This window comes from Meles meles, chromosome 11, assembly GCF_922984935.1.
Source record: "Meles meles chromosome 11, mMelMel3.1 paternal haplotype, whole genome shotgun sequence".
Lineage (NCBI taxonomy): Eukaryota > Metazoa > Chordata > Mammalia > Carnivora > Mustelidae > Meles > Meles meles.
Window position 1 is genome coordinate 11,951,444 of NC_060076.1, and position 16,608 is coordinate 11,968,051.

The 16,608-nt window shown below is 39.2% G+C and overlaps 1 protein-coding gene across 1 annotated transcript; it reads right to left on the reverse strand.

Moving 5' to 3' along the window:
- Positions 1-12,787: 12,787 nt before the first annotated feature.
- On the reverse strand, positions 12,788-13,765 carry LOC123952530 (olfactory receptor 1L3-like). Its single transcript, XM_046021810.1, has one exon. It carries the CDS (start codon positions 13,763-13,765, stop codon positions 12,788-12,790), a length of 978 nt encoding a protein of 325 aa, XP_045877766.1.
- Positions 13,766-16,608: the final 2,843 nt, after the last annotated feature.

A 16,608-nucleotide genomic window follows, 5' to 3' on the forward strand; every position in this document is an offset into this window, starting at 1 on the left:
TTAGAAAATGACATATACTCCAATTGTGACAGGAACAGTAATATTTATCAAATATTCCATACAACAACTTATATTTCCCACTCCTTGCAGTTTGATATGAACACATGACAACTTCTGTCCAAACAAATATGAGTTTAAGTGATGTGTGTTATTTCTGGATTAAGGCAATGGAAACCACATGAAATTCTCCAATCTGTCTTTCCCTGCCAAGGAGACCATAGGTTTTTGATAAGCTGTGGTGACCTCTGTCAGTGTGGTTTTCTTTGAATCACTATCCATAGAACAGCCCTGGTGACCTGTAATAGATGTATTGTGCAAGCAAGAAATAAAGTTTTGCTGTGTGAAGCAAATCTCCCCAATTGGAATTTGGGGATTTATTTACTGTTGCAGTGTAGAAATCCATTCTGACTAATACTTCAGTAGAAAAATGAGAAAAGGATATAGACAGGTAATTCACAGTGGAAGAAATAAAAAGGAACAATTAACATATAAAGGAAATAAAGTATTATTTATTTTGACCAGTATATTAGCAAACATAGAAGATGTTGGTACTACGTGGTATTTAATGTGCGAGGAAAAAGGTGCTTTATGTAGTACGGATAGGCCCAGAAATAAACACAGCCATTTTGGAGAAAGCTTGACAGTATGTCTCAAATTCCACTTTTATGTATATAAGGCATTTGAACAATGTATGTGTACACATTTGAACAATTTATGTATACAAGGTGTTCATAGTATTATTATTTGTAATAGATACAAGAGAAAATAGAAACTGTTTAAATACTCAGGAAAAAGAAATGGTTGAATAAATTTATGGTGGCTTCATATTATAAACTATTATTTAAAAAATACAAACAAGTTAAATATGATAATATATTGTATTATTTTTCAGTTAGCCACTCTATAGTACATAATTAGTCCTTGATGCAGTGTTGATGATTCATTAGTTAAGCATAACACCCAGTGTTCATCACAGCACATGCCCTTCTCAATACCCATCACCCTCTTACCCCCCTACCCCCCATCCTTCTCCTCTATGAAACCCCCAGATTGTTTCTCAGGGTCCATAGTCTCTCTTGGTTCATCTCCCTCTCTGATTTCTACCCCTTTGGATTTCTCTCCCTTCCCCTATAGTTCTCTTTGCTATTGCTTATGTTCTCCACATGAGAGAAACCATATGATAATTGTCTTTCTCTCTTTGACTTACTTCACTTAACATAATCCCCTCCAGTTCCATCCATGTCAATGCAAATGGTGGGTATTCATCCTTTCTGATGGCTGAGTAATATTCCATTGTGTACATGGACCATGTCTTCTTTCCATTCATCTGTTGAAAGGCATCTCAACTCTTCCACAGTTTGACTATTGTGGACATTGCTGCTATGAACATTGGGGTACAGATTCCACTTCTTTTCACTACCTCTGTATCTTTGGGGTAAATGCCCAGTAGTGCAATTGCTGGGTCATAGGGTAGTTCTATTCTTAACATCTTGAGGAACCTCCATATTGTTTAACGGACTGGCAGTATCAACTTACATTCCCACCAGCAGTGTAAGAGGGTTACCCTTTCTCCACATCCTCACCAACATTTGTTGTTTCCTTCCTTATTAATTTTTGCTATTCTAACTGGTGTAAAGTAGTATCTCATTGTGGTTTTGATTTGTATTTCCCTGCTGGCTAGTGATGTTGAACATTTTCTCATGTGTCTGTTAGCCATTTGTATGTCTTTTTTGGATAGAGTCTGTTCATGTCTTCTGCCCATTTTTTGACTGGGTTATTAGTTTTTTGAGTGTGGAGTTTGTGAAGTTCTTCAAAGATCTTGAATATCAGCCCTTTATCTGTAATGTCATTTGGAAATATCTTCTACCATTCTGTGGGCTGCCTCTTAGTTTTGTTGACTGTTCCCTTTGCTGTGAAGATTTTTATCTTGATGAAGTCCCAAAAGTTCATTTTTGCTTTTGTTTCACTTGCCTTTGGGCACAAGTCTTGAAGGAAGTTACTGTGGCCGATGTTGAAGAGGTAACTGCCCATGTTCTCCTCTAGGATTTTGATGGATTCTTGTCGCATAGTGAAGTCTTTCTTCCATTTTGAGTTTATCTTTGTTTATGGTATAAGGGAATGGTTCAGTTTCATTCTTCTATATGTAGCTGTCCAATTTTCCCAGCACCACTTACTGAAGAGACTTTTTTCCACTGGATATTTTTTCCTGCTTTGTCAAAGTTTAGTTGACCATAGAGTCAAAAAAAAAAAATAGTGTATTGTAGATAGTAATGACCTGGAAGCATCCTTAAGACATCTTGTTAGACAGAAAGTCAAGTTCAAAGGTAATATATTTTTCTAGTGTGATTTCAATCCTCTTAATTTTTTTCTATTTAAAGAGTATTAAAAATTTTTTTTAAAGTTTTTTTTTATTATGTTCAGTTAGCCACCATATAGTACATCATTAGCTTTTGATGTAGTGTTCAGTGATTCATTAGTTGTATATAACATCTGGTGCTCATCAACTAATATTATACTAACATTAACTCAAATTTAAATTAAAACTTTAATGCTAGTTAGTGTTATATAGTGATATAATATAGTGATAATATAGTGATTCAGTATTTCCACACAAAGCCTGGTGCTCATCACAACAAGTGCTCTTAACCTTTATATTTGTATATGTAAAGATATCTTTCTCTAACAGGTTTGTGGGTGAAACTCAGGAGAGATTTTTAGTTTGTACATTATAACTAATGTTTAAATTTCTCTCTCTTTTTATTATGTTATGTTAATCACCATACAGTACATAATTAATTTTTGATGTAGTGTTCCAGGATTCATTGTTTGGATATTTCACAACTAGACTGTATTCATGTATTATCTGTATCCTCAGAAGATTAAAAAAAAGCAGAAAGAAATGTGGGAGGTGAAAAATAGAGTTAAAGTATTTTTAACACAGTGCCTTCTTTGTGTCCTCTCTTAGCATCACATAATGACATATAAAAACCTTAAATAAATACCTCATGATATATAAAAACATATCTAGGAGACAGGGGAAAAAGGTCATTAATATGCTAAACCTTAAAATCACAACAGTGGCACTACCAAATTTCTCAAGCCAACTGGGTTCCCCTAAAGAGATCAGTGGTTCACAACCTTGGGTGTTCATTGGCATCACCTGGGAGCTTTAAAACCACTGATACCTGGGTTACATCTTAGAGATTTTGATTTAGTTGTCCTGGGGTGTGGTCCTGGGCATCAGGATCATTTTGAAAGCTCCCCAGGTGATGCTTCACATGCAGAGGAGGCTGAGAACCACAGCTTTAGATAAAGTAGACACTATTTGCAAAGGTTTTTAATTGGGAGACCAAAAGGATTGGGGGAGTTGATTTCTAAGCCTCAAGATAATTTTCTTCAAAGCATATAAGGGAAAAGTTCTGGCTAGAACTGGTTTAAACATTGTTTCCCTCTTAAACTGATTACTCAGTAGCTCCTTCCAGTGTTGCCCTTACATGAATGGGCGCAGATGGGAGGAGGCAAAGGCTTCGAGTTATGGCATCCTCAATTACATTTCTAGAATCAGAGCAGAATGTGGCCCCTTGATAGGAGCCCAGGGGAAAGCAGGAGAACTCACTAATGACATTGTGCCTGAAAAGTTTCTGAATGACTATCATGGTAGAAGCTCCCTCAGAGGGACGGGGTCCAATCTCAGCTTTACTAATGAGGCTCTGGGGAGATCTTTCTGGTGAACCTCCAGGATCCTTTATTTTGATGCTAATTAACCACTGAGGGTAACTTCTTACAGCCTAATTAAATAGAGTTCTGGGGTAAAAGTTTGTCTTCTTGTGATTAGTTGCTTGGGAATTAAGCTTGGATCCTCTCAGCACATTAGGTCATTCTCAATATAACCATGGCCAAAGCTGATCACAGCACTGTTCCCTAGTCAAAGAAACAGACTACCCAGCCACATCCATTTTGTTGTGTAGTCAGAGAAACATGCTGTACATTGAGAATAAAAGTGTTGATATCCTAGTCAGAATATTAGTCATCTGGTTCAGAACTCTTCTGGAATAAGAGCCAAGAAAGGATTCTGGGGGAAGTTATGGCTATTCTTGAGGATATCCTCACAAAAGTTAAGGTGGGGTCACAAATAGCTCCCATTTCTTCCCATGCTGTTGGGTAGGCACTTGGGATTCAGAATTAGTCAGTTCTGAGTTTGAATTCTGTTTACCTTTTAGTTGTTGGTGACTTTGGGCAAGTCATTTCACCTCTTTGAATTTCAGTTTCCTCTTCTTTAAGATGAGGTCATTAATTCCTATCAGTCATAATTGTAGGTGATTGATTTATGCTAGTTATCCTCACATTACCATGATAACTTGGTGTACATTGGTTGGTATTTTTAAATCTATTAAAAATGTATGATAAAAGGTCAGTGTTAACCCACAAGATGATGGAAATTATGAAGGCATTATGACCAGGGAACACAAGAAAATTTGGGTCTCTCCTTCTACAACTCAGCTGCCTCTTTCTGTGAGGTTATTAATGAAAATGCCACCTGAGGAAAAATGGCAAAATGGAAGCAGGAGGTTTGGGTGGTGGTTGGTGGTAGTAGAGCTTGTGCTAGGTGATTTTCAAGAGCCCTGATGGGTGGGGTTTGGATTATCAGTGCTAGAACATTCTTTAGAATGTAGGGATTAGAACCTTTATCCTTGGCTTTAGACCTTAGCTGCTTTTCTGGTACAACAGATTAACTTCCCAGTGGAAGTCCCATGTCTAGGTGCACTTTGGCCAGCCCAGCACAGATGAATTCCCACGGGCACCTTCAGCCTCACAGTCCCCAGTCTCATCTCATCTCAGGACTCCTCTTCCCTTTAAAACTCATCAAGAATGTACTGGGGAAGGGGCGCCTGGGTGGCTCAGTGGGTTAAAGCCTCTGCCTTCGGCTCAGGTCATGATCTCAGGGTCCTGGGATTGAGCCCCACATCAGGCTCTCTGCTCCGCGGGGAGCCTGCTTCCTCCTCTCTCTCTCTGCCTGCCTCTCTGCCTGGTTGTGACTTCTCTCTGTCAAATAAATAAAATATTAAAAAAAAAAGAATGTACTGGTGAAAATTTGGGGCCCCTGAAACACCCACAGTTTTCTTTTGTGCAAAATGATCCTGTCTGAAATCTCCTGTAGCGAGAGGAACCCTAAGCAGATACTCATACGTAGCATTTATATTCCCTTTGTATGACATATAGATATCAGTACAGTAGTTAAACTGTATGAAGAATGATTTGCTATTTCTTTAACTTCTTTTTACATCTTGGTTGTACTTGGTTCCTTCTTTTTTTGTGGATTTAGCAGTGCATCTAAGGGCCTTATCTTTCTTTGTTTTTCTTATAAATTAAGGTGGTACACTAATTATTTTTTTCTTTTTGGAGAGTTTTTATTGGAATTCCAGTTAGTTAACAGACCGTGTAATGTTAGTTTCACGTATATAATATAATGATTCAGCACTTCTATACAACACCCAGTGCTTATCACAAGTGTACTCTTTAATCCCCATCACCTATTGAACCCATGACCCCACCCACCTCTCCCCTGGTACCCATCTGTTTGTTCTCTATAGTTTTTAGTTATTAATGTTTCTAATTAGACTTCTAATTATTAATGTTAGAAATGAATGGAAAGGCAATTGAGTTAAATTCAAGTCAGGTCAAGTAAAATCTTACTAGGGAGAAACTGGCTATTCAGCTTTGACCTTAACCTGTGTTAGAAGAAGGCAGGATAATGAGCTGTCACAGATTCTTCTCTTTCAAAGCTTAACAGGAAGGTAAGACCCTCTTAGATTTCCCACATAACTCATGAGACCAATGGCAGAGACATCTTCAAAGCTCCTGTGGTCACATTAATTCCTTACCTACTTGAGGCTTCAGTTTAATTGGTGTTCCCTTGTCTTTTTGTTGTAATGTTGACTTTTTCACCCCCGTCTCTCACTAGTTGAGTTCTGGGTCTTAATTTCTAGGTGATCTGGAGGTTATGGTAAGTTCCCAGTTTTATGTTCTCTGAGATAATCCATGAATCAGAGACCTTCAGGTTTTGAAAACAGATTTCATTGCCAAAATGGAAGATTTATGGCAAACAGATATTTTGAATTAAAAATTTGGGGATTAGGCACCACTTATTTTCCACTTCTTTTTTAATTTTTTTATTTTTATTTTAATTTTTTTAGATTTTATTTATTTATTTGACAGACAGAGATCACAAGCAGGCAGAGAGGCAGGCAGAGAGAGAGAAGAAAGCAGGCTCCTCATGGAGCAGAGAGCCCGATGTGGGGCTCGATCCCAGGACCCTGGGATCATGACCTGAGCTGAAGGCAGAGGCTTTAACCCACTGAGCCACCCACTTCTTTTTTTAAAAAATAGAATTTATTTCTTTTAGAGAGAGAGTATGAGTAGGGAGATGAGCAGAGGAAAAAGAAGAGAATCATAAGCAGACCCTATGTTGAGCTGAGCAAGGAGCCTGGTATGGGGCTTAGTCCCACAACGCTGAGATCATTACCTGAGCCCAAATCAAGAGTTGGATGCTAAACCAACTGAGCTGCCCACACACCCCAGTACTTTTCAGTTCTCAGCAGCAGAATTATCAAATATATCATATTAGTTTTCTGGGGCTGCCATGACAAAGTGCCATTGATTTGGTGAATAAGCAGTGGGAATTTATTTTCTCACAGTTCTGGAAACTGGAAGTCTGAGGGCAATGTATTGGTAGGGTTGGTTTCTTCTGAGGACATTCTTTTTGGCTTATAGTCTTCTATCTGTATCTTCACAAGATCTTACCTCTGTGTGTGTCTGTGTTTTTTTTTTTTTTTGAACTTTTAATTAATTTTTTTCAGCGTAACAGTATTCATTGTTTTTGCACAACACCCAGTGCTCCATGCAATAAGTGCCCTCCCTATGACCCACCACCTGATTCCCCCAACCTCCCACCCCCGCCCCTTCAAAACCCTCAGGTTGTTTTTCAGAGTCCATAGTCTCTTATGGTTTGCCTCCCCTTCCAATTTTTTTTTTATAAACATATAATGTATTTTTATCCCCAGGGGTACAGGTCTGTGAATCGCCAGGTTTACACACTTCACAGGACTCATGATAGCACATATCCTCCCCAATGTCCATAACCCCCTCCCCCTCTCCCAACCCCACCTCCCCCCAGCAACCCCCAGTTTGTTTTGTGAGATTAAGAGTCATTTATGGTTTGTCTCCCTCCCAATCCCATCTTGTTTCATTTATTCTTCTCCTATCCCCCTAACCCCCCATGTTGCATCTCCATGTCCTCATATCAGGGAGATCATATGATAGTTGTCTTTCTCTGATTGACTTATTTCACTAAGCATGATACCCTCTAGTTCCATCCATGTCATCGCTAATGGCAAGATTTCATTTCTTTTGATGGCTGCATAGTATTCCATTGTGTATATATACCCCATCTTCTTTATCCATTCATCTGTTGATGGACATCTAGGTTCTTTCCATAGTTTGGCTATTGTAGACATTGCTGTGTTTTAACCTTCTCCTCCGTATAAGGACGCCAGTGATCTTGGATTGGGGACCACCCGAATGACATCATTTTAACTTAATTACCTCTTTCAAGACCCTATCCTCAAATAAGTCACATTGAGATGATATGAGAGGGTTAGGATGTCAACTTATGAAATCATGGGGAACAATTCCGTCTAAAACCCCAATGTGTTATGCACCAAATTCTTAGCTCTTAAGAGTCATCACTTGGAATCCACGTATATCCCAGGGAAGAGATGAAAGAGAAATCGAAGCAGTGGAACACATTTAGATAACTCTAGAGAATTTCTTGCAAGATCCTTTAAGTCTGTGAATCTGATAGTAGATTGGATATGTGCTCTAACCCCAATATGAGGATTGTACTTGTGCTCCTTTAGCTCTCAAAATTAAAAAAGAGCAATAGAAAATGGTGGCACTGTAGTTTTAGACAGCAGAGGACTGGACATTGCCCTCAGTATTTTCCTGGAGGTTATTTAAACATTTTTCAAGGAGCTAGAGTGACTCAGTCAAATAGATGAGTGATGGGCCTTAAGGGGAGTGCATGATGTAATGAGCAATGGGTGTTATATACAATGGATGAATCATTGAACTCTACCTCTGAAACTAATAATACACTATATGTTAATCTATTGAATGTAAGTTAAAAAAAAAAACTCAAATAGATGAGTGAGAGAAAAAGAATCCAGGTTGGTGGAGAGACTAGACTAACATCAAAGGGCTGTGGCAAGAACCCTTCATGTTGTCCACAGCTGATATCACCATTGGATCATTACAGAGCATAATAAGTCACGTGCAGCAGTCATCAATCTCATAAACGAGGCCTAGCCATCACTCATGGTGACAGATGAATGGCAAAAGTTCAGATGTCAGCAACTGAGTCAGCATAGTCTGTACCAAAGTACAGACTAATCTGAACAAAACAAAAAAACAAAAACAAAAACAAACAAACCCCCCCAAAATTCTGTTGTGTCTTTGAAGACATCAGGGGGAAGTTGTGTAAGTCCTGAGAGTTTAGAAATGGGAATTGGAAGGAGCAATGATACCCATGAGAGGTGGGAAATGGATGAATGCGGCTCAAGTATAAATAAAAATTCAGTGAGAAAATACTACATTGGGTTGAGAAAAGTCAGAATTGGGATACAATTAGACAGACTGAAGGCCCAAAACAAAAAATAAATTGAACTATAGAAATGAAGATACAGAAAAAAAATCCATTCACAGATGGCTAAGGCCTGAGGCTTACAATGACTGTGAAAATTCACGTGTTATATATGTACCAGTACTTCTTGTACCCACAGCCATAGCAGACACTCTAATCAATCTTTGTTTATCCTTCTGTATTCAGCCCAGAGTTTGACACAAGTTTTTTCACTATAGCAAGACAGGATGTCCTTATTAACTGAGAATTGGCATGTAAGTCAAACTAATTTGCCATACATGGAATAAAGGAATGAAATTGAGGAATATATCCTCACGCAGAATCTGCCTTGCCCAGGTTAGGCAAAATCAAAGGAATATAAAGGCTCCTTATTCCATTATTTAAAACTTATCCATCTATTAAAATTAAAATTATCCATCTATTTTTTTGTTTTGTTTTTCTATATGTTATTTTTTAAAATTTGTTTATTTACAGCATAACAGTGTTCATTGTTTTGGCATCACACCCAGTGCTCCATGCAGTACGTGCACTATTACCCACCACCTGGTTCCTCAACCTCCCAACCCCCCGCCCCTTCAAAACCCTCTAGTTGTTTTTCAGAGCCCATAGTCTCTCATGGTTCATCTCCCCTTCCAGTTTCCCTCAACTCCCTCTCCTCTCCATCTCCCCATGTCCTCCATGTTCTTTGTTATGCTCCACAAATAAGTGAGACCATATGATACTTGACTCTCTCTGCTTGACTTATTTCACTCAGCATAATCTCTTCCAGTCCCATCCATGTTGCTACAAAAGTTGGGTATTCATCCTTTCTGATGGAGGCATAATACTCCATTGTGTATATGGACCACATCTTCCTTATCCATTCATCTGTTGAAGGGCATCTTGGTTCTTTCCACAGTTTGGTGACCGTAGCCATTGCTGCAATAAACATTGGGGTACAAATGGCCCTTCTTTTCACTACATCTGTATCTTTGGGGTAAATACCCAGCAGAGCAATTGCAGGGTCATAGGGAAGCTCTATTCTTAATTTCTTGAGGAATCTCCACACTGTTCTCCAAAGTGGCTGCACTAACTTGCATTCCCACCAACAGTGTAAGAGGGTTCCCCATTCTCCACATCCTCTCCAACACACGTTGTTTCCTGTCTTGCTAATTTTGGCCATTCTCACTGGTGTCAGGTGGTATCTCAATGTGGTTTTATTTTTATTTTTTTAAGATTTTATTTATTTATTTTACAGAGAGACGATCACAAGTAGGCAGAGAGGCAGGCAGAGAGAGAGGAGGAAGCAGGCTCCCTGCGGAGCAGAGAGCCCGATGCGGGGCTCGATCCCAGGATCCCGAGATCATGACCTGAGCCAAAGGCAGTGGCTTAATCCACTGAGCCACCCAGGTGCCCCTCAATGTGGTTTTAATTTGAATCTCCCTGATGGCTAGTGATGATGAACATTTTTCATGTGTCTGATAGCCATTTGTATGTCTTCATTGGAGAAGTGTCTGTTCATATCTTCTGCCCATTTTTGAAACTACAGAACACTCATGAAAGAAATTGAAGAAGACACAAAAAGATGGAAGACTGTTCCATGCTCTTGGATTGGAAGAATAAACATTGTTAAAATGTCTATACTGCCTAGAGCAATCTATACTTTTAATGCCATTCCGATCAAAATCCCACCGGTATTTTTCAAAGAGCTGGAGCAAATAATCCTAAAATTTGTATGGAATCAGAAGAGACCCCGAATTGCTAAGGAAATGTTGAAAAACAAAAACAAAACTGGCAGGATCACGTTACCCGATTTCAAGCTTTACTACAAAGCTGTGATCACCAAGACAGCGTGGTACTGGCATAAAAACAGACACATAGACCAGTGGAACAGAGTGGAGAGCCCAGATATGGACCCTCAACTCTATGGTGAAATAATGTTCGACAAAACAGGAAAAAATATTCAATGGAAAGAAGACAGTCTCTTCAATAAATGGTGCTGGGAAAACTGGACAGCGATATGTAGAAGAATGAAACTCGACCATTCTCTTACACCATACACAAAGATAAACTCGAAATGGATAAAAGACCTCAACGTGAGACAGGAATCTATCAGAATCCTAGAGGAGAACATAGGCAGTAACCTCTTCGATATCAGCCACAGCAACTTCTTTCAAGATATGTCTCCAAAGGCCAAGGAAACAAAAGTGAAAATGAACTTTTGGGACTTCATCAAGATCAAAACCTTCTGCACAGCAAGGGAAACAGTCACCAAAACAAAAAGGCAACCCACAGAATGGGAGAAGATATTTGCAAATGACAGTACAGACAAAAGGTTGATATCCAGGATCTATAAAGAACTTCTCAAACTCAACACACACAAAACAGATAATCATATCCATCTATTTTTTGTCTGAAATACCATGAGAGATTAATGTGATTGACTTAGACATTTCCATCTCTAAAATGCAAACCCTGGATAGAAAGAGAGAATCTCACTTTGTTGCTGTTCTTAAGTATAAAAAAATTTCTTAAGTGTAAAGTAATTTATTGAACTGCTTTCTTAGGTAATTCTCTTTCCAACTGAATGAGAACCTTTTTTTTTTAATTTATTTTTTTCAGCGTAACAGTATTCATTTGTTTTTGCACAACACCCAGTGCTCCATGCAATACGTGCCCTCCCTATTACCCACCATCTGGTTCCCCCAACCTCCCACCCCCGCTCCTTCAAAACCCTCAGGTTGTTTTTCAGAGTGCATAGTCTCTTATGAGAACCTTTTTTTTTTTTTTAATGAGGCTTTGTAAACTGAAAGCTTCCTACTAGTAGTTTACATCTATTGATTTTTCTTTTCTTTTTTTTTATTATGTTCAGTTAGCCAACATATAATACATCCATTGATTTTTGACTCTGTCATCAGTAGACATAGGAAGCATTTCTGATTACATAGAACAAATTTTCCTTCATTCTGAGAAAAGTAACAAATAGAAAACACGGAAATACAGGCATCTTTAGAGAGAGGAGCACACAGGCAAGGAGTTTCAGGAAGTGTTGTTTGATGAATGCAACCTGAGCTTATGAAAGGCAGGAAGATAGAGAACAGCATCCATACAGAGGCACAGAGCTGGCTTACTAATAGTGAAGTGATTGATGTTAGGTTTTGTGAATCTAATGATTCCAGAGCCCAGGATATCCAGCTGTTGAGAGAATTAATAAAAGGGACTATTGTTGTATCATGGCATGATCAGAAGACACAGGCTCTGCAGTTGGGAAGTTCCTAGTTCAGTAGGGAGGTAACACACACACATTCACCCAACCACTTACAAAAAAACTTCTATTTCAGATAGAACAGAGTGGTTATAAAGGCAAAACATTTTTGCACATATATAGATTTCTACATAAATGTACAAAAATTCTTTTGTAATTCAAGTGACCAAACTTGGATGAATTTTTTGTTTTGTTTTGTTTTTTTGTGATTCTTTTTTTTTTAAAATTTCTTTTCAGCATAACTGTATTCATTGTTTTTGCACTACACCCAGTGCTCCATGCAATACATGCCCTCCCTATTACCCACCACCTGGTCCCCCCAACTTCCCACCCCCTGCACCTTCAAAACCCTCAGGTTGTTTTTCAGAGTCCATAGTCTCTCATGGTTCATCTCCCCTTCCAATTTCCCTCAACTCCCTTCTCCTCTCCATTTCCCCATGTCCTCCATGTTCTTTGTTATGCTCCACAAATAAGTGAAACCATATGATAATTGACTCTCTCTGCTTGACATATCACTCAGCATAATTTAATTTTTAAATGAAGGAAATATGGAGGGTTCCATATAAATACGGAAGGAATAAAGAGAATGTGATTTTCTGGGATAGAGAAATATTGAGGTGATCTACATTGTAGCATACATACCAAGACATGGAAAGTACTATGAACCATGGTGTGACAGAGACCACAGGTTAGAAAAGTACAGGGGTACAGCTACAATTGAGCAAAGAGTATATTTTTCCCAAAAAAAGTTCTCACATGCTGGTGTGTGTGTGCATGTGTGTGCCCCTGTGAGTTTGTGCAGGTGTGTGTACATGAGCACATACACCCGCACCCACACGTTGTAATCAGGATCCATGGATTTTGTTGGCTCGTGTAGTAGGAAGCATATCCATTTGAGCCTTAATCCTGCTTATCAGTTTCTCTAAGCCCCGTTTCATGTCTTTGTTTCTCAAACTGTAGATAAATGGATTCAACATTGATGTCAGTACAGTGTAGATGATTGTTGCTACTCGGTCTTTGACAGTATACCTGGACAAAGGGTGGAAATAGACATAGCCAATACTCCCATAAAACAGAGTCACTACAGTGAGATGGGAGCTACAGGTGGAGAAAGCTTTGCATTTTCCAGCCACTGAGGGAATATTGAAGACAGCAATGAGGATTCTCAGGTAAGAGATGACAATGCAGATACATGGGGCCATCACAGAAGCCAGTCCTTCTGTCATGGCCACAATTTCGTTGACAGAGGTGGAAGAACAGGCCAGTTTGAGAACAGGGTTGACATCACAGAAGAAATGTTGGATAACATTTGATGCACAGAAGGTGAGCCGATTCACCAGGAGGACGTGTAGGAGGGAGTGGAGGCAGGAGAAAGCTATGGAGAAGGCCACTAGCAACAGACAGAGTCTGTGGTTCATTACAGTGACATAGTGGAAAGGGTTACAAACGGCTACATAGCGGTCAATGGCCATAGCTGCCAGGAGATAACTGTCTATGTTTCCAAAGACCAGGAAGAAATACATCTGTGCCAGACATTCGGCATAGGAGATGGTCCTTATCTCTGATAAGAAGTTCACTAACATCTTGGGGATTATGACTGTTGTGTAGCAGATATCAGCAAAGGACAAGATGCTCAGGAAGAAATACATGGGGTTTTGGAGTTTAGGATCAGAGCGGATAGCCAAGATGATGAGCAGATTCCCCCCCAAGGTGACCAGGTACATGATAAGAAAGAGGGCAAAGAGTGGCTTCTGGTCCTCAGGGCGAGAGGACAGTCCTACGAGGATGAATTCAGAGAGTCTTGTCAGGTTGGATGTTGCCATGGACTTGTATGCACCTACAGATAAAAGATCCTGTCAGTTAATGGTTCTTATGTCCTCTAGGACATGCATCTTTCCATCTGGTTCTTAGAATGAGCAGTTCTAATAGGGCATTTACTCTAAAGTTTTTCTTCCTGAATATGAACAAATCAGAGCCAAGGGTGTATTTTCACTTGTTCTTTCAGAATTTTTGAGACACAGATCTATAGAAAACAGATTGAAGTGGTGGCACCTGGGTGAAACAGTTGGTTAAGAGTCTGACTCTTGGATTTGGCTCAGGTCATGATCTTGGAGTCATGAGATTCAGCCCCAGATTGGGATCCACCCTCAGCTTGGAGTCTGCTAAAGACTCTGACTCCCTCTCCCTCTGCCTCTCCCCACCGAGCATGTACTCGCTCTTAAACAAATAAATTAATTAAAAAACAAACAGATTGAAGGTGAGATGGAGAAGGAGGAGGAAAAGGAGGAGAGAAGGCTTGATTCCTGTTTCCTCTTCCTTGGTCTGTTGCTGATAATCGCAGGAAACACAGATGCAGTCTATGAATCAGATTCAGGTTGGCTTCTCATAAAGATTATCCTTGGCTAGTTGGCTAATGTACATCTAGATAATTATGAAATAGCTATTTCACCTAGTTTGTGGTTGATGAAGAACCATCCTTTTAAAAATAAAGTAAGATGAAAATAGAGAGGGAGGGGCATCTGGGTGGCTCAGTGGGTTAAAGCCTCTGCCTTCGGCTCAGGTCGTGATCCCAGGGTCCTGGCATAGAGCCCCGCATTGGGCTCTCTGCTCAGTGGGAGCCTGCTTTCCCCTCTTTCTCTGCCTGCCTCTCTGCTTACTTGTGATTTCTGTCAAATGAATAACTAAAATCTTAAAAAAAAAAATAAAGAGGAAGGCAAACCATAAGAGATGCTGAATTCTAGGAAACAAACAGGTTTGCTGAAGGGGAGGAAGGTGGGGGGAATGGATAATAGGATGATGGGTATTAAGGAAGGCACTTGATGTAATGAGCACTGTGTATTGTATGCAACTCATCAATCACTAAATTCTACCCTTGAAACTAATAATACAGTGTATGTTAACCAAATTGAATTTAAATGAAAAATTTGAGAAAGAACCATTCTTTTAAATCAAGATGCTTCTTTCCATATAATTTGCAGTGGAAGTAAGAAAGGCATACAAAACTGTTGAATTGAATGTAAATAGGTCCAGGGCAAAGAAAGACGGGGAAAGGAAAGTGAGAGAGAGGGAGTGAATTTTCATGTTCTTTGGTTGATATTTCATATTTTGAGGTCAGGGGAATGTGACTCACAAGTAGACTGGGTAAAGAAAGATTCAACTGCAGAAATATATATATATATACTTAGAGAGAGAGAGAGAGAGAGAGATCTCAACATTTAGCTCAAAGATAAGTTAGCTCTCTTAGTGTCCAGTAATGAAAAATTATCTGTCTGAGATCAGATATTCACACCTTCTTATCAGGCATTCTCAAAGTTCATTTCTTACCTGGGAAGGACATTAAAGTCTTGCCTCATGTATTCTGCTCCCTGGAATGGTTGGTGAGAAAGAAGACAAACTGCCAAGAGGCCACATACAGAAAATGTGTCTGATTGTAGAAAATCTAATGCTTCTTAAATCTGAATTCTCCTTTGCATGGATTCTTACCATGCTTCCCAAGCTATAGATACTTACAACCCTTGCTTCCCTCATGGGAGTATCCTCTGATGCTGTGTCACTAAATCTCTGGTGTTTTCTCGGGGGAGAGAATAAGAAGAAAAGCACATTAACTTTGTGCAGGATTATCTCCAAGGATCCAGAGGAATTACATATCTTCTCTCTCCCCAAGTGGCCCCACATCCCTGTCCTCAACATTCTGGGCATCGTGCAACATGTCCTTAGCCTTTTGTAGGTGTCCAGATAGATAATAATTTTCTGTCCCTGGCTTTGCAACCCCTCTGAGGGCTTACCTTGTTATGTCCCATGTAGCACTGAGGATAGAGTACAAGGCAAGGACATCTGGGTCTAGTTTCTTTCCTTGAACCTATAAGGCTTTGATTTGGACACTCCCTTAGTGCCTCCATTTGTCTAAAAGACAACTATCTCAGAGCACCCCAACATCATGAATATCTTCTCTCCCCTCAAGTTTATTTTGATTTATTTTGTTGCCCAAATATCATTGACATACAATAATTAATTTCATGCTAATTTAGTGAACTGCTCATGCAAGGACATAGTTTTTGAACATTCTAAAGTGATCATCAGGATAAATCTGGCTACCATCTGTCACCATAGAAAGCTGTTACAATATTGTTAACTATATTCCCTAAGCTGTAACTTTCATGCCCTTTAGAACTGAAAGTTTGAGCCTTTTAATCTTTTTCTCCTATTTCAACCATTTCCCTTCCCCACCCACCCTAATACCCTCCGTGAACTACCTGATTGCTCTCTGTATTATGATCCTGCTCATGTTTTGTTTTGTTTCTTTTGTTTTTTAGATTCCATGTATAAATGAAGTGATACAGTGTTTGTCTCTCTTTGTCTGACTTATTTCACTTAGCACCGTCCTCTAGATTTGTCCAAGTTGTTGCAAATGGCAAGATTTCAGTCTTTTTATTGGGTGAATAATATTTTGTTGCACACACACACAAATATATATATATATATATTCTTTTTTTGTATTATATCATTATAACTTTTATTTTTGCTAATCTCATACTGTACCTACTTTTTAAAAGTTTTTTTAAAATTATTATTTATTTTTTATTTCTTTTCAGTGTAACAGTATTCATTGTTTTTGTGCCACACCCAGTGCTCCATGCAATACGTGCCCGCCCTATTACCCACCCCC

Coding starts and splice junctions, on each gene's coding strand:
- LOC123952530 (XM_046021810.1), bottom strand. CDS start 13,765: ATGGCAACATCCAACCTGACAAGACTCTCTGAATTCATCCTCGTAGGA.